Source organism: Myotis davidii, unplaced genomic scaffold (genome assembly GCF_000327345.1).
Source record: "Myotis davidii unplaced genomic scaffold, ASM32734v1 scaffold473, whole genome shotgun sequence".
NCBI classification, from domain to species: Eukaryota; Metazoa; Chordata; class Mammalia; order Chiroptera; family Vespertilionidae; genus Myotis; species Myotis davidii.
Window position 1 is genome coordinate 23365 of NW_006284843.1, and position 18054 is coordinate 41418.

General features: G+C 38.0%; 1 protein-coding gene across 1 annotated transcript in view; it reads left to right on the top strand.

Annotated features, from left to right (window-relative positions):
• The window catches only part of ERAP2 (endoplasmic reticulum aminopeptidase 2), a 37866-nt gene extending 20275 nt beyond the window's left edge, over positions 1 to 17591 (top strand). Inside the window, 11 exon segments of the mRNA XM_006755120.2 lie at positions 320 to 340; positions 628 to 744; positions 1728 to 1903; positions 3998 to 4077; positions 5088 to 5271; positions 9749 to 9905; positions 10380 to 10564; positions 12739 to 12900; positions 13385 to 13525; positions 15493 to 15574; positions 16522 to 17591. Of these exon segments, the coding sequence (XP_006755183.1) occupies positions 320 to 340; positions 628 to 744; positions 1728 to 1903; positions 3998 to 4077; positions 5088 to 5271; positions 9749 to 9905; positions 10380 to 10564; positions 12739 to 12900; positions 13385 to 13525; positions 15493 to 15574; positions 16522 to 16665 (1449 nt within the window). The 3' untranslated portion in view covers positions 16666 to 17591.
• The last annotated feature ends 463 nt before the right edge of the window (positions 17592 to 18054 follow it).

Here is an 18054-nt window from a genome sequence, read left to right on the forward strand (position 1 = left end):
ACTAGGACTCTTCCCAGGGGAAAGGAAACAAATGAAAGAAAAATTCAACAAATTGATTCAACCCTAAAACAGTTATCTCACCATGGTGAACTTCATTAGCAAATTTTAAGTATATAGATGAAAATTTAATTCATCTGGACATGATAAGGAATATAGCAACTGAACTAACTTTGTGTATTTCCTATGGTCACTTCGAAGATGCTCTTTACAGTGGGGTCTTGACTTACGAATTTAATTCGTTCTAAGACCGAGCTCGTTAAGGAGCTCATTAACTCAAATTATTCTCTGTCAACTCAATGTAAAAAATCGGCCGAGAGACAGCTGGTATCTCAAAAAACTCGTTAGTTGGGACACTTGTAAGTCAAGGCCCCACTGTATTCATTTCATGAGTTGCTATGTTCATTATCAAATGTCCAGATCAGTGGTTCTCAACCTGACTGCACATTAGAATCACCAGGGAATCTTTTTAAAATCCTGATTTCTGGGCCTCATCGGATGAGGATTTTTAAAAGATTCCCAGGTGATTCTAATGTGCAGCCAAGGTTGAGAACCACTGGTCTAGATGAATTAATTTTCATATAGCTATGCTAGTAAATGTCTGCATTCATGTCTAATATGCATATTCAGTCAACTGGCAGTGCCCGAATGGTAGTGCTCTTTATTCTTGTTCTATAGGGTTGTTTAGAAGGTGATTTTACATCTGGTGGAGTTTGTTATTCTGATTCCAAGAGGACACACAGCATAGTAAGTATAAAGAGATCTACAGAGCAGACGAGAGCTGGCCCGTCACCTGCCGGGAGTGAGTGTGTAGAATAGCCCAACTGTCCCTTTAAGTAACTGGAGAGGAAGAGAGCCTCCAGGATTTTCCTTGAAACAAAGCAGACTTAAGGAGGAACGTTCAGGCCATTTAGGGGGATGATGCTGTTACTGCCACAGTTTTGTTGTTATAATTCAGCTTTCCCACAGGCCCACGGCTAGCTAAGAATATCTCAGCTTTAAATGCCGCTGAGTGCTTACCGAGGCGCTGGCATCCTCTAGGCTCTGAAAACTGCCAAACAGGGTATGTTAGGTTCGGAAATAGAGCAAATGGCTTTTGGCTTTCTTGAGGGCTTGTCTTTTTGTTTACTCCTGGGAAGTTACTGGAGCACTTTAGGAGAGAGAGAGAGAGAAAAAGTCATCATAAACAACAACAAAAAAGCAAACTCTTTTTTAACGGAGTCATGATAATCCATAAATGATGGATTCTAAAGGAAGGTTCTGGATCATCCAATTTTCAGAAAACCATGCTAGAAGCTAGAGGTTTTCTTTTCCATTTAATATACTTTGGTTGATACATGGTTCTGTTGGAACATTTAAAGCTTCCCTTAAAGGAAGCCCTTTCTCTCCTAGGCCACCCGCCTGGGCTCCACCATGACCAAAAGGGAGAGGTGTTTCTTTCTGGTTGTTTTGAAAGGGAGCAGGAGGAAGGCTCCATCTTAAACCCTTCCTCTTGGCTTTCCCTGCCCTGTGTGTGTTAACCTCAAGCTCCCACTCACATCCCTCCCTCCAGTACCTTGCAGAGAGCAGCCCTGTCCAGTCCCGGCATTGCTCCTCCCAGAGGCAGCCTGAGTCCCAGTCCGCCCTCCTCCCCCAGCCTTGTTTCTGGCATCCCAGGGGCCCTAAGTTTCTCATCTCTCTTGGTTTTCTCTCCTCGGTGTCGACTTAACCACAGTCACTTGTCCTTTCAGCTCACCTTTCAGGGGGAAGATGTGGAGGTCAAAGAGATGATGGCTACGTGGACTCTGCAGAAAGGAATCCCCCTCGTGGTGGTTGAACGAGAAGGACGTACGCTCAAACTGCGACAGGAGCGCTTCCTGAGCGGGGTGTTCAAAGAGGACCCTGGCTGGAGGGCCCTGCAGGAAAGGTGGCTGCTTGTCTCCTGTCGGTCTAAGGGACCTCATCTCCGTTTGCTTGTTGTGGCATTAATTTTCTTTCAGCTTCTCTGGAGGCCGCGGGATGCTGTCTCGCACAGGAATGAAGGCCTAAACTAGCCTTGATCACATTTAAAGAGCTGCAGGTGGCCCAGACGGTGTTGTTCACAGTTGCGTTCCAAGTACTTCTGCAGCCACCTTTAGAAACTCAGTTCTGATGCAGAGGTGGTCGATTATATTTCCATTATAGTATCTCCTGACTCTTTTCAACACTAGATTTCTGGGCCTTAATAAGTTGCGTGACTGGCCTATACCTAGGAAGTGTTATTACAGCTATACAAATCATCACAAGAGAAAAGATATTCCCCATGTGATAAATTAAATGCTAAGACCTCCTGTTGCCTTTTTATTTTCACTAATAGACTATAAATGTAATGTCTTAAAATATATGCTGTCCTTGGTAATAACCAAAGCAAATCCAATTAACCACACAGTCTTGTTCACCAGCCTATCCTGAGAAAACACAACAAAGTTCTCTGATCCATTAGCCTATTAACAAGAGGAATTAGGTTAGTTTAAAATGAAACAATCCAAGTGAATCTGTGCTGCCTCTGGTGATCGTTATTTTTTTTCTAAAGATTTAGCTGTCTAATAACAATTCTAGAATTTTTCTGAGAATCAGAAGCAAATTCAAGGGCTTTAGCATATACCAGGTAGAATAGCACATAGAAAGCGAATGTTTTCTCCTTTTGTTTCATCAGTTACCTATTCCCAACCCAACAGCAACGTTTATGCTACTTCTCTGAGACACAGTTTTCTGTTTTTCTGTATGTTCTTCTGAAGTCTGAACTTCTAAGAGCTTGGACGATTTATAACTTGGCAACACAGCCTGGAAATTTTTATGTTTGATTCATCATTGGGAAAGCAGGACTCACAATATTCTAACTTATCAAAATGTCACAAGAGAGTTCAATAGTGTGGATGGTCCAGAATTACAAAGATCTACAATGACCTGTACTTTTCCTCTTCCTGTCGTGGCTTTCAGATTACTGTTTTAAAATTATTATTCTCTCGTTCATGCCTATTCAAACTTGTGAAATGCTAATCTCCCTCTTTTTATCCCCAGATATGTTTATCTGGAAATATCCCTTTCTTCCAGAGCTAAGATTTCATCCAGGAATCATTCCATTAAGTCTTGGCAATATCTATGTGTCCATTTTTACCTTTTTTGTGTAAATATTTCAATTGCTTTGTTAATTATCTTACTCTTTGTGGGTTAGCAGGTAGATAATTCCTTTCTGACCCTTTCCTACATGGAGTCTGTCTATACTGTTTCCTTTAATTTTATATATTTTAAGGACTTTCTCCTTTCCATTCTATACCTGTTAGTGTTTTCAAACTCATAGTTTTACATGTGCTGGATTACTATGGTTAATATGGCTTAATGTGGTAAAAGAAGTAAATTCTGGAAGTTTCTAAAAAGTCAGTGAGGTAAAAAATAGCCAGTTTCTGTTATTTAACATAGTAGGACCATTGGAAAGTAACTGAGGCTTCTATCCATGCCTCTTTTCTGCTCTCTGGACTTGCTGACCTGCAGTTCCTAAACTGTTGGCCACTTACAGTCACTTAGCAGATGGGCGGTTGGATGTGGTTAGCTTTGTTGAGCAAAAGGGTAAGTGGAAGGTCATACTGGAATAAGATCTAGACTTCTTAAGGCTTTTCCCTATATTTGCATTAGTATCAGGCTGTCTGAGTTTCTGGAAATATGAAAGGAAGATTGGATTTCTTTTTCTTCTTTATAGAAAACAATGAACAGAACTTATTGTAGTATGAGATTTATACAGCAAATGGCACAGGTAATTGTGACAGAATTCAACTAGGTATATGTTGCTACACCTTCAATTCTTCACCTTGGAAGAATTATTGCATGCCCAAGGGTCTGCTAGTCTTAGCCAATAAAATTTATAAGGTTCCTGATAATGTAAAAGATGGGTGGTTAAGTGCCTTTTCAGTTTATCTGAATCTGACAATGTGAAAATTGAAATAGTCATTTATTTAATTTGTAACGGTCTTTATTTCTAACATAGGTACCTTTGGCACATCCCATTGACCTACACCACGAGTTCCTCTAATGTGATTCACAGACACATTTTAAAATCAAAGACAGGTAATGAAATGATTAGCCAAACATGTGTTTCAATTCTGAAATTAAATACGTTCTGAACTATTTGGAGGAAAGATACTACTAATAAAAGTTTAAGTTTGAGAAATTTCTTATTTATCCATATACTAGTTACAGAAAGGACATTTTAGCTAGGAAGTAAAATTTTCATTTAATGGGTGGTTCTCTTGTGCTTTTAGCATTCAGAAATAAGTTTTATTTATATCAAGAAATGATGGCATCCTGTCTTGTCTTTTAATACTTACTAATCCAGCTGTGAAACCATGAGGCAAACATGTATAGTAGAAAAAAGCATACACTTAGGAATTTATTGTCTGTGGATTCATACCATCATTCTGTCATCTATTAGATGTGTGGCCTTAAGAAAAATGTTTAACACTTCCTGAACTTCAATTTTTTCATCTTAGTTTAAATGAGGGCTAGCCCTCACAGTGATTAAGATAATATGATAATGCTATTTTATCACCAAGTATAATGTCTGTCATATTAAAAACACTTAATATTTCAATTTTTCCTTAAACACTTCACTGAAATTTGAGAGAGTACCCATCAGAACATCATATTCAACCTGGAGTCCTTATTTCACTCCAAATAAGGACTGAACTAGTGGATCCACTATTTACATACACATATTTCAATGGCTAGTAACTAAACCTGGAGACATCGCCACCAATAAATCAAGCCAAATTCCAGTCATGCTCATCATCTGGTTCATTGGACCCTTGTATGCCTCTTAGACCTGCATAGACTGTTTTTGAGAACAAAGTTAGCAGTCTTTTTCATATGAATTAATTTATTTATTCATTTGATAAGACCATTATTTCCAGCAGAAACCATCCAGTAGACTATGAAAATCAGTATCATCGTAACTCTTCCAAAACTTTGTCTTCTTATTGATTTATTAATAATAGCGTAGAAACTCATTTTTTTGTTTTGGAGATGTTCCTGGCATGTATGCTGATAATGAAATGCCTATGCCAATTTCCTCCTCTCAGATATTCTGGATTTACCTGAAGATACCAGCTGGGTGAAATTCAATGTGAACTCAAATGGCTACTATATTGTTCACTATGAGGGGCAGGGATGGGACCAGCTCATTCAACAGCTGAATCAGAACCACACACTCCTCAGACCTAAGGACAGAACAAGCCTGATCCACGATGCATTTCAGCTAGTAAGGTAATGTAAGATGTTATCTGATTTCACAGGAAATAACTGATTCATAACCAGATATGCTGATTTCAAAGTCAAACATTCAGTGTTTTATCATTCATATGATATGGACCTGAACAGAAGCCAAATACTGGCCATTAGGCCAAAGCCTACCCACTGATAAGGTATTTTGGCACACACATGCTTAGATGTTTAATCCACTATTTTAAAATGTGAAGAATTTGATATAAAAATCCTGACTTCTGGAATCTCTTTAACAATGAGAAGATTTGCCATCTTTGGACCATCATTCTCACAGGGCAGCCATAGAGGAGGGTGCAGTAGGAAGATCCCTGTAGGCCAGGCCTGCACTCTTCCATATGGCCAAGTCCCAGACAGTACACATGAATGACTTGATTCATTCACTTAGGTGAAACCTCTAGGCACTTACGCTTTTAACCCCAGATTTAAAATTCGTTTATGCCAGTAGCTTGCTGTTTCACCTAATACCTATGTAATCTGCTGGACAAAAAGTATAAATATAGTCTTAATCTTTACAATTGTAAATGAGATTTTAGTTTAGTACAATAATCCATTCATTACTTTGCCCAATTAGAGAAATCAATTGAAAGGGAAATAAAGGAAGAATTGGCTTCTTATGTTTTTTTTCTCTTTAGACTTTCCTGGAATGACAAAGTATTTCCTTTCCTTTCCCATTTATCCTCCAGGAATAATATGTAGAAAAAATCAGATCATAAGATGGCCAATGGGAAACAAATGTAGGGATCAGGTGAAGTGTTGTGCATTGTAACTTTTCCTATTCTGAGAATTACTCATTTTACTTTGTGACATATTATTTCCTTTAAGATGTTTATTTAGGTCAACTTGAGTAAAAACAACCAGCAGGACATTTCTCAGACAAAGCTTCTCCTCCATACAACTGACCTCCTGAGTTAGAAAAGAGAGAGGACTGAGTGCTCAATCCTCAGCCCCATGGGCCTCAGGAACATCACAGCATCATAGCACACCGAAGGCTAGGATTACAAGAAAGCACCATCCTTCATTTGAGTAGATGCATAACAGACTAGTAGGCTATTTCTTGTTAGTTGAAGGTTTGTCTGCTCAAAGGAGAGACTCACAGATTGCATAAAAATAGATTAAAAATTTAAGACTAGAAAGGATGAAGAATATTGACAATTCAGCAAATGAAGGCCGATCTTTCCATTAGTAGCTAAGTTCTTTTGCTGTTTCTAACCTATAGGTGTTTGGGTAGCCTAAATTTAGCAGAAAGAACACTATAGTTACTGATGCATCAATGGAGAAGCAATGATCTTTTCTTCACTAAATGAACAGGTTAATGAAGTTAATTTAAGAGTACAAATTTTGGTTTAAAACAGACGAATTCACGTACTACCTTCTCACTTATTGTTTAACATGAGCAAGTTATTTAATTGTGTTAAGCCTAAATTTTCTAGTCTTTAAGACTCCAGATTTAAGTAATAATATCTATTGCACAGGTATTTTGAAGATTGCATACAATAAGGCAGATAAAACACCAAGCACAGTACCTGCCCAAAAAATGTCAGCTGTTATCATTATTAGTGTTATCTAATATACATTGTTTAAAAGATCATGTGTGGAATAGGAAGAGGAGGTGACAGCATAGAAAAATGCATTTCAAATAATGTGAAGTTGAAAAAGTGCATTTAAAATATGTGTTTGTGTATTGTTATGCTTTTAACTACATAGGAAAAAAATAAGCTAAATGTGGAGAGAGAGAAAAAACAAACAAACAAACAAAAAAACACCCAGAAGGATATATTCCAGTGCTGTTAGTAAATGTGTAGGGTAGTGAAATTTTAAGTATTTCCCCCCTCTTCACTAATTTCCAATTATTTTGTAAATATTTACATTACTTTTATAATAATAAAATTAATTGTATAAGGAGGCAATTTAAAACTCTCATAGTAAGTCTAAACATTGTTACTTGCTAGACTCCCTTGGTGATATATCTCTCCTCCTTCCCTATTCTATAAAATATCTATTTAAGAGTTAAAGGAAGTAATCAGTTATCACTTTTAGTTTGGAGACAAAATTTGACCCATGAATAGATATGTATTTTAATTGGATTTTCATACTTTATAAACATAATTTAAGACTTTGATCTCATCTGAGTTGAGTGGAATTAAAATGACAATTTTAATTTCCTTACAGAAAAACTATTTGTTTCTCTTAGCCCCACACCTTAAAAAAAAATTGCCCCAAATTGCTTCCATAGGAATATGGTTGTATTTCCACAAAGATACCATTTAGCTGAAGCTATATACAATTAAGTAGACACAGATTTTTCCTGTTGGGTTGAAGTGTATGCTTATACATGTGTTTAATCTTTAAGGTAAACAAACATTCAGATAACATTTTGTGCAGATGGTGAGGAGCCGGATTTTTATTAAACAACTAGAGGCCCGGTGCATGAATTTGTGCGCTCGGGGGTGGGGTGGAGGAACCGTGAGAGCTTGGCCGGTGGCTCCGAGGAGGGAGCCAGCCCTCAGACCCCTGGGAAAGGGGCCACATCCACCGCCACCCACCCCAGTTTCCTGTCCCAGCCTCGGCCTGAAGGCCCCAGGCAGGGTCCAGAGAGGAGGTGACAAACGCTGGGCTAGAGTGTGGAAGGAACAGACACCAGATGCTGACATCACCCTGCCATTGCATGGTTCCCCACCTCCCCCTCTCCTTCCTTCCTCATCGCCTTGTTGCCCCTATGGCAGGCGGGCAGCCTCTGGAGAAGGGAGATGATGGGAGCGAGACAAACCCTTGTGTCAATGGCTGACTTTCAATAGATCACAGAGAGGGAGCTGCTCTGCTATGTACGAAACCTGACCCAGAAGCAGGTCTCTATGAATGGTTTAGCACCAGTGGCCAATGGGGGCTGGCCGGCTGAGGGGAGGTTCAGTGGGAGGTTGGCCAGCTGCGGGAGGTTGGTTGTGGGAGTTCACTGACCACTAGGGGGCAGCTCCTGCATTGAGCATCTGCCCCTTGGTGGTCAGTGTTCGTCATAGCAACTGGTCGACTGGTCTTCCAGTCATTCCAGTCATTTGGTTGTAACGGTCACTTAGGCTTTTAGATAGATAGATAGATAGATAGATAGATAGATAGATAGATAGATAACTGTATAAAAAGAAAAGGAAACTCTTAAATGAATATTAAGGTTTTTTTAATGTAGGCATATAAAAAGTTTTCTAATAATGGTATTTGTCTTAGTGAAAAATAAAGTAGTCTTGGCCAAAAAGAAAAACAGGATTAATATAAAGTAATTTTTTATGTGTTAAACATTCTTTATAAAACTGTGATCATAGAAAATAACAGCCAGTTTCTTTCTATTGCTGATGCTCAAGGGTATGAACTGCACTCTATATGATGATGCTTATACATGTTAAAAAGAATAATGACATTATGTGCATTTGTGTTTTATAAAATACAGTAGACTATATAGTCCAGCCCTCTGTTTTCAGACAAAAATTTGGGGAAACTTTCCATTAGTTTATTTAAAGCAGCATGTCAGAAGAGTGAAGTCACAACAGAAGTTGGTTCTCTTTAATTTCATTTCTTTCTAGTTTCAGTTCCCTCTTTTTAGATCAGAATTTAAAAATCTTAAAACCCAAAGGATGTAGGGCATTATGTTAATGAAAAATTCAACAGCCTTCCTTTGTTCCAAAATCTTTTTTACCATCTCAAACTGTTTTGCTAAGTCTGGGAGTCTGATGCTGGCAAGAATGGGGTATAGACCCCGTGGGCACACAATTCCTCCCAGAAACACAGGTGAGAACCACTTCACAGAAGTGCCATTGCAGTGATGTATTTCCTCATGGGAGAGACCCTACCACTTTGGTATTCAGAATAATAGTTTTGCTGTTGTTGTTTTTTTATCATTAAAAGAAAACGTAGAGAAGTTATATAACTTTAGAATCTAAATAGATTATAATATAAGCTGGAAATACTTGCTTTGCAATAATAATTACTGCTTCTCTGTTAGGCTCTAGGAAGAACATCAAAAAAAGAAAAGTCCTGACACCTGTCCTCAAAGTTCCAAATTCACTTGGAGGAACAAGTTAAAGCCACAAATTAAACAATGAGAGAATGACATGACATATGAACACTTTGATGTTATTTGGTACTAAATATTAATGTTAGCTAGTATTTATTCCATTTATAATGCTCCTACTATATGCTAAGCATTATTCTAAGTGCTTTCCGTATATTAACTTATTTAATCCTTACAACAATAAAAGAAGATACTGTTGTTCCCCCCATTGTATAAGGAAGGCAATTGAATCCCAGAGAGGTTAGGTAATTTTTCCAAGATCACACAGCTAGTGAGTGGCCTGCTAGGATTTAAACCAAATGGACCGGCTATAATGAACTTCTGTTATGGCTCTCTATATCATGGTTAATATTAAGAACTGAAAGATATACACAAACCACCAACATTTGTTTTATTTCTCAGTGCAGGAAGGTTGACCCTAGATAAAGCTCTCGACCTGACCCGCTATCTCCAACATGAAACAAGCAGCGTTGCACTCCTCAAAGGTCTGGGATACTTAGAATTGTTTTACCACACGATGGACAGAAGGAACATCTCAGATGTCACTGAAAACCTCAAGGTTTGTATTATGTTCGGAAAATTCATTAAGTAAATACACAGTGTCTTGAGGATCAGTGAGACTTGGTCTGTTTTGTGTGGACTCTTGGGGTTAAATTTTTGAGAAGACACTGGCTGATCGCACGATTAACACCACAGTGCCTGATGGGTGGATGCCCCTTCTTTCTTGTCATCACCATTCTAAGAGTCGTACCAGGATCATGAGCAAAACATCCCTCCTAAGGTGATTTTTATCTCATATCAACTGATAGTTCCCTCTCAAAGAGGAAATTAAATCATATTTTTAATGGAGAAGCAAAGTTTGTTTTTTAAACATAGTGAGTTGGAGCCAGGAAAAAAGAGAAGAGAAATATAAGTAGTTCTGTGTTTTGGGAAAGGTTCATGCAGATAGTTTAGCGTTGAGCCTTTAGATGGGTCAGAGCTGTGTTAAGAACTAAATTTAGCCTCTCTGTAAACCATCCTGTGCTTTCTGCAGCATTACCTTCTCCGGTATTTCAAGCCAGTGATTGACACGCAAAGCTGGAGCGACGAGGGCTCCGTCTGGGACAGTATGCTCCGCTCCACCCTGTTGAAGCTGGCCTGTGACCTGAACCATGCTCCTTGCGTTCAGAAGGCAACTGACCTCTTCTCTCAGTGGATGGAATCCAGTGGGAAATTAAAGTAGATCTGTCCTATTCTTTGTTTCTTCCACTTAAAAAATATATTTTGTTATTGATTTCAGAGAAGAAAGGAGAGGGAGAAAGAGAGAGAGACACACATTAATAACGAGAGAGAATCAAGCCCCTCACCCCCCGCCACTGGGGATGGAGCTCACAACCCAGGCATTGCCCTGACTGGGAATCGAACCATAATCTCCTGGTTCATAGGTCAATGCTCAACCACTGAGCCATGCCAGCCAAGCCAGGTTGTCCCTTCCACTAATGTAAAAGTCTTTGATCACACTGGGGATGGAGGCTGAAACCTGGGCATATGCCCTGACCAGGACAAACCCTGACCTCCTGGTTCATAGGTCAACACACAACCACTGAGCCAAGCCGGCTGGGCAAATTATTCCTTAAAAAAAAAAAAAAAAAGCAATTCCAGTTTTCTTCTTTTGAGACTTTTCTGCTCTTTATGATTTAATCCTAAAATCTTTAGCTCTATTTTTCTCTTCTTTTTGATTGGTTGTTATGAGTAAGGCTAAAATGTAAGCATCCTGCTGCCCCATAACATAATAGAATACTATTGTGTTTATGCTAGGCATAAGAGGGATGACCTCACTCACACTAACCCAGGTACAATAGATATGAGGGCTCCACATGTTGAGTAGGATGCTATGCCTGTGAAAATATTCTGGGTAAAGCTCATTTATGCTTAGAATCAAGAACACATAATTAAATTTTGTAGGGTTTGTTTTTGTTGTTGTTTTGCTAAACTTTAAGACCATTAATATTAATCCTAAGGAAGAATTCCTTACATAGATTAATTAATTTATTTATTCATTCATTCATGAATTAAAAATGTAATACTTTGCATTTCACCTATGTGCCAGGCACTGCTGTAGGTGTTAAGGATAGAGTAGTGGACACAACTACTATGCGTCCCATTTACAAGGAACTTAAAATGTACTCATTACCAATTTTCATAAAATTATACAGACAAGCACACTAAAATCATAGCAATGTGGATTAGAATTTAATTACTTAATCTTTGTTTTATGATTCAAATGGCACTTGGGATATTTAAGTATGTCTAGTGGAAATTCCACAAGCATTAGAATCACATGTTTAAACCTATCTCCAAAATAGCTAGTTAGGTCACCTTTGAGCAAGCTATTTAACCTTTCTAAGCTTATTTCCACTTTTTAAAAATTAGGATAACCATCTCAATGGGTAGCTTTGACAGTTATATAAAGTGTACAAAGACTAGCCCAATCCCTACTATATGGTTGCTGTGTGATAAATGCAAATTCCCAGCCTCATCCCAACATCTCTGTGTTGTGGTTTTTCCAAGCCATCACTGTGAATATCAGATATTATTGATCTAACTATTTTTGGAATTAAAAATCATAGAATGAATTAAAGTTAAAACTAGTTAATATCCCATAGGATAATAAAACCGCAAAAGTGTAGTGTCTTCTTTAGGTGAATAGAAAATAATATTATTGCATCTGATCACTTTTACAGAATTGTAAAATGACCCCAAGATAGGCCTATTAGAATACACTCTTAATGTGACTTCAAAGCAGCAAATAATGATTTTTATAAAAGTTATATAGCACCAATACAGGTTATTTAATGACAGAATTCAGTATAAACCAGTGCTCTTATATTTCAGAAATCACCTCTTGCCCTGACTGGTTTGGCTCAGTGGATAGAGCGTCAGCCTGCGGACTGAAGGGTCCCAGGTTCGATTCCAGTCAAGGGCATGTACCTTGGTTGCGGGCACATCCCCAGTAGGGGGTATGCAGGAGACAGCTGGTCGATGTTTCTCTCTCATCGATGTTTCTAACTCTCTATCCCTCTCCCTTCCTCTCTGTAAAAAATCAATAAAATATAAAAAAAAAAAGAAAAGAAATCACCTCTTTAATTTATTCATTCCTCTGTGCAGGTTAAAATTTTATGATTATTTTTCCTGCTAACATTTTATTATCAGTGGGAAAACACACAAATAATCTGCAAAGTAAAATCACATAAAATAATTTTATAAAAGTTTGGCAGAAAAAAAGGTTTAGTATTTTAGTTACTGGGAATAAGTCAGGGGTGATTCTGTTTTAGCAATTTTAAATCATAATAAGAAAAAATAATTTTTCTTTCATAAAGCTTTTTTCTTTACCTTTGTGCTTAATATCGCAGTATCCCAACAGATGTTTTAAAGATTGTGTATTCCGTGGGTGCTCAGACAACACCAGGATGGAATTACCTTTTGGAGCAATATGAACTGTCAATGTCAGGTGCTGAAAAAAACAAAATTCTGTATGCATTGTCAACCAGCAAACACCAGGAAAAGTTAATGAAGTAAGTGCATTACTTTAACTAAGTTGTTAAAAGTAAACTGATACAAATTTAGTGAAGTCACTAAAATTTTAGCCACCAATTTCAAAGGCATATGTTAATTAAGTCAGGATTTGAATTGCTTTGACTTAAAAAAACATATTGTCAAAATGTAGATAGCAAAATGTAGTTATTAAACATGTGATTGATATAGTTTTACTTACAGAACCTTGGAGGAAAATTATTACAAAACTACATTCCTGTATATGAGATACTTCAATCTTATCAAAGTTATTTGAAATAATAAGTGAATAAAATTGCTGCTAGAAAAAAGTAAGTTTAACTAGAACATTAAAAATGTTAGCCAGTAGAGAATTTATTATTTTTTTGGTCAATTATTTTTTATCATGCTTCTTTCTCTCCTATTCGTTTAATATATTGGTAGTGTGAGTTAATTATCATTACATAACACATGCCATGAAAATTCATGTGGTTTTTATTTCTTCAGATTAATTGAACTAGGAATGGAAGGAAAGATTATCAAGACACAAGACTTGGCATCTCTTCTTCATGCAATTGCTAGAAATCCAAAGGGACAGAAATTAGCCTGGGATTTTGTAAGAGAAAATTGGACCCATATCCTTAAAAAGTTGGTATTGGCTTATCTCCATTGTGTGTTCTTTCACCCAGCTGTCTCAGTTGCCTAACACCAATTGTAATCGAGGGTCCCCAAAGCGTATAAATGATTCCATTTCACACAAATGGTTCAGTGAAGTCTATTGGGTTTAAAACTAACTAGCACAAATTACTCTGTCCAGGTGTAAGAGAGAGGAATGAGCAGAAGGGAATGGGAAACAGATTTCTCTTATTCATCCCAGGCAAAGAATTGCTGGGAGCAAATACTAGTTGAGTTAAATCCAGTCATCAGCCTCATCCCCCCCAACTCCTGGCTGTAGCACCAGCCCAGAGGACTTCAGTGAATCTGTATATTGTGCATCAAACATATTTGGCTTGCTTTTTGTTCTGGGGGAATTTTGATGAGAGCTAATCCCCACCCTCAGTTCACCTGTAAAGGCGGCACAGCAGGGAATGTAGAGTGGCTGAAAGAAATCTGATTAGAAGTGTTTTGGATTGGTTCTGTGTCTATTCTGGGGCTTCAATTTTTGGGAGAACCAGAGCTCACTCCAGTATGCTCCTGGGCCTGACATATTCCCAGGGGTAGTGGGGGGGGGGTAGAGGGACACACAGTAATAATTACATTTCATTGGAATGTACAGAATGGCATTGCTTTCTCTCACAACAATCCCCCTGCTAAGGTGCTCAGCCATTTCCTCATCCACATCCAAAATGTCACTTATGAAATACTGTGTGGAGAATACTCTGTGTGAAAGAGCTGTGGAATTTTCTGTTTTAAGATAAACAGTGTCAGTTAGCGTCTCTGATGTCAGTTACCCCCAGTTCCTCTTATCTGTCATTTCTTAGCCATAAAAGACTCAGAGTCCTCACAGCTATGCGTAAGCAAAAAGCCCTTTTTACACCCTTCTCCCAGACCTTCAAGGGAGGGGTTGACATCCACCTGAAACCAAACAGTTAGAAAATGCTGGGGGGAAAAAAGTATTTCCGTAAAAACACTACTGGAACCATTGGTTGGATTGTCTGCATGACTGTCAGTTCCCTCCTGAAATGATCAGACTTGTTCTGCAAAGCTGTAGATTTCCTTTGTAACTGGAAATTATCCTCCTGCCTGGCCATGTGCAGAGCCTAGACTTGGAACCATTTCTTAGATGTATCTGGGCTCTGCTTTCCAGCATGAATCCCTTCGACCTGTGGTATGAATTCTCTGTATGACACCAGCTGAAGGATGCAGTCTGTGGCTGCAAATGAGAGCTCAACCAAGTAACATTGCCCTAATAAATACCATGTTTAAGCACAGTGGTATCCAAAATGGGCTGGGGAAGGAAGTAAGATAATACATTGGAGTGCAAGAAGAAAATTACCACATATATTATTTATTATGCCATTTAAATTTTAGTTTTTTGGCCTTTGGTGCCTCTAACTCATATATAAAATGTAATTTGGGAAGTTATTGGTCCAAGAACCTTTACTGATGGGTGCATAGCCCCCCCAAAAAAATGTAGAGAATGCTGCTTTAAACATAAATTTAAATATAAACATTGCTGAATATGATAGTCATATTTCCTAAAATAGCTTTATCTACATTAAAACAAATTTTTATTGATTTTTGAGAGAGAGAAAGGGTGAGGGAGGGAGAGAGACAGAGAAACATTGATGTGATGGGGAATCGGCAACCTGGGTATATACCCCAACCAGCAATTGAACCCGAGACCTTTCGGTATGCAGATGGCACTCCAACCAACTGAGCTACGCTGTCCAAGACAGCTTTATCTATGTTTTAATTTTATGGTCAAATTTGATAAATTTCATACCTTGGGGATTTTACTGGGTGGATATCAGTTATTCTTATGGTAATTAATACTGCCTATTGTAAGTATACAAGCTTATCATATAGCTATTAATGTTATACATTTAAAAAGTTTATGATATAATAAACATAAGGCCAATATTTCTATTACTTAAATTCCCTTTTATTTTCAGATTTGGCTTGGGCTCATTTGATGTGAGAATAATCATCTCTGGCACAACATCTCACTTTTCTTCCAAGGATGAGTTACAAGAGGTTTGTGACTATTGCTACCAAGACAGGCCGGACACGCTCTGGAGCCCTCCCCCCCGCCAGGCTGCCCGGCATCCCTCCCCGGCCCCGATCGTGCACCGGTGGGGTCCCTCAGCTTGACCTGCACCCTCTCGCAATCCAGGACCCCTCGGGGGATGTCAGAGAGCCAGTTTTGGCCTGATCCCCACAGGCCAGGCCAAGGGACCCCACTGGTGCACGAATCTGTGCACCAGGCCTCTAGTTTAAAAATAAATGTTCAAGTGGTGGAATTGAAAGTAAACAGGTACAATCTTATTTGAAGTTCTCATTTTATTAAAAGAAAATAATTTATTTTTCCCATGTCATGTAGCAAGTAAATGGAAGGCAAAGGACTAGAACCTAGAACCTTTTAAAATGCATAGCATTCAAAATGAAAATTACTCTTGAGAGATGAGTCCTTTTGTGTTATTTTGTTCATTATTATATCATCATGAATGATTATATTGAAGTTTGAAAGAGTTCTTAAAGGTTTTTAACAACTCCTATTGTTGGTCATTCTACTTGTCTTTTTTTTAAAAAGCATTCTGGTGTTTTACATTTTCTTTCCACAATAAATCCTGAATTTTTTTTACACATTAAGCAAACTCAGAATTCTAGAACTTAATCCAGCTCACTACAAACTCAATGACTTGGCTTAATCACAGCTTTTTACTCACAGTGTGCTCCCTTGTAAGATGAAGGTTTATCATTCCTGTCTTTATTTATTGTTTGAAGATAAAGTGAAGTACTAACTATGCAACAAAAAAAAAAAGAAAAGAAAAAGAAAGAAGAAGAGAAGAAGAAAAGAACCTTTTAGAGATTGGCGAAGGAATGCTTGCGCCTGTGTCTGTATGATTCGCAAGCTGTTTGAAACCCTTTGGAAGAGAAAGTGTTTTTTAACCATGTAATTCTTTTCTTGCTTATTTTTTCAGGTGAAACTGTTCTTTGACTCTCTTAAAGCTCAAGGATTACATCTGGATATTTTTCAAACTGTTCTGGAAACCATATCCAAAAATATTAAGTGGCTGGAGAAAAATCTTCCCACTCTAAGGACGTGGCTACTGGCTAGGACTTAAATGGTCAGTACAAAGAGCACATCAGATGCACATTACATCTGCGTGAAATTGGCAAAGCTCAAGTCAGAGTTCCAGATATTTTGTCTACGAAGCCTCAAGAAATCAGCCAGCATGTTCTAAGCTATGGTCCCTTGTGGACCAGTGAATGACATTAAAGGTAGGGTAAGGCCGGTTCAGTAGCCTTTTTAAAAGTAAACTTTCTGAATAATGAAGATATGGGGAGATACAGATATAGACATATAGATATACCTGTAATAGTTTAGCTGCAACACAAACTACCTACATTGCCTCACATTGTGCCCCGCTTTTGCTGCTTTGCTGCTTTTTAAGCTTGCCTGGTATCCTGGAGTTTACCCAACAGTTTACTTCCAGGAAAACAGCCGATCCATGAAGTAAATCTTTCGTTTGCATCCTGGTATCTCCCACTCTCCCTGTTCTTGAACTTAGCCTGAGTAGTTTAATTATTACCATTTATGGGAAATCTGAATCAAATATAAAGGAAACATCAGGATAACAGAGTCTCTGTCACCAAATCTCAGATTATTAGAAACGAGATGTCAGAGTTTATCCAGGAGGCCAGGAGGGCCTCTTGGCTTGAGCCTCATATTCACAAAGAGCCTCAGGATAACCTTTGGAGGTCTTCTCCAAAGGAAGTAAAATCTATAGTCACAGAGATACAGGAGAGAAAGACTATACCACACCACTTTAATCCATACACTGTTGCATTTTTTATAAATCTTTTGAAAGTTGCAGAATTAGATTATATTGTATATATTTGGGTTAAATAGTGGTTTAATGTAAATATTTAAATGCATCATATTTTTGTAACCCAATTTTGGTATTTCTTCATGTTTTAAGGGAACCTCTTGATCTCTGAAATGCTTTTCTAAATGCTTCTCTTAATTGTTTGAATAAGATATTTGGAATAAAGAAAACACCCCTCTACATCCAGGCAGTACATTTAATAAATTTAATGATCCCACATATGAATCAATTTGAGGTATAAATAAGTAATAAAAAGTTGTGAATAAATACACCAATGATTAATTTGTCTGGGTTATTAAAGGAAGCTGGGGTAATGGGGCTGGGGTCAGTTGGGGGTATTATCCAACCCCTTTTGGAGTAATATCATAAAGTCTATAACCTTTCTCAGTCAGAGACAGAATACAGTTTGGATGGACCGTGGGCATGACCCAATACACATTTTGTTAAGATTGTTTTCAAATAATTTCTTAGAATCTTTGAAGCATCTTGACAATAGATTTGACCTGAGCAAAGAGCACATCAGATGCACATTACATCTGCATGAAATTGGCAAAGTTCAAGTCAGAGTTCCACCAAGGTTCAAGGTTCCACCACAATCTGTAAAACATCTTGGTGATATCCCTC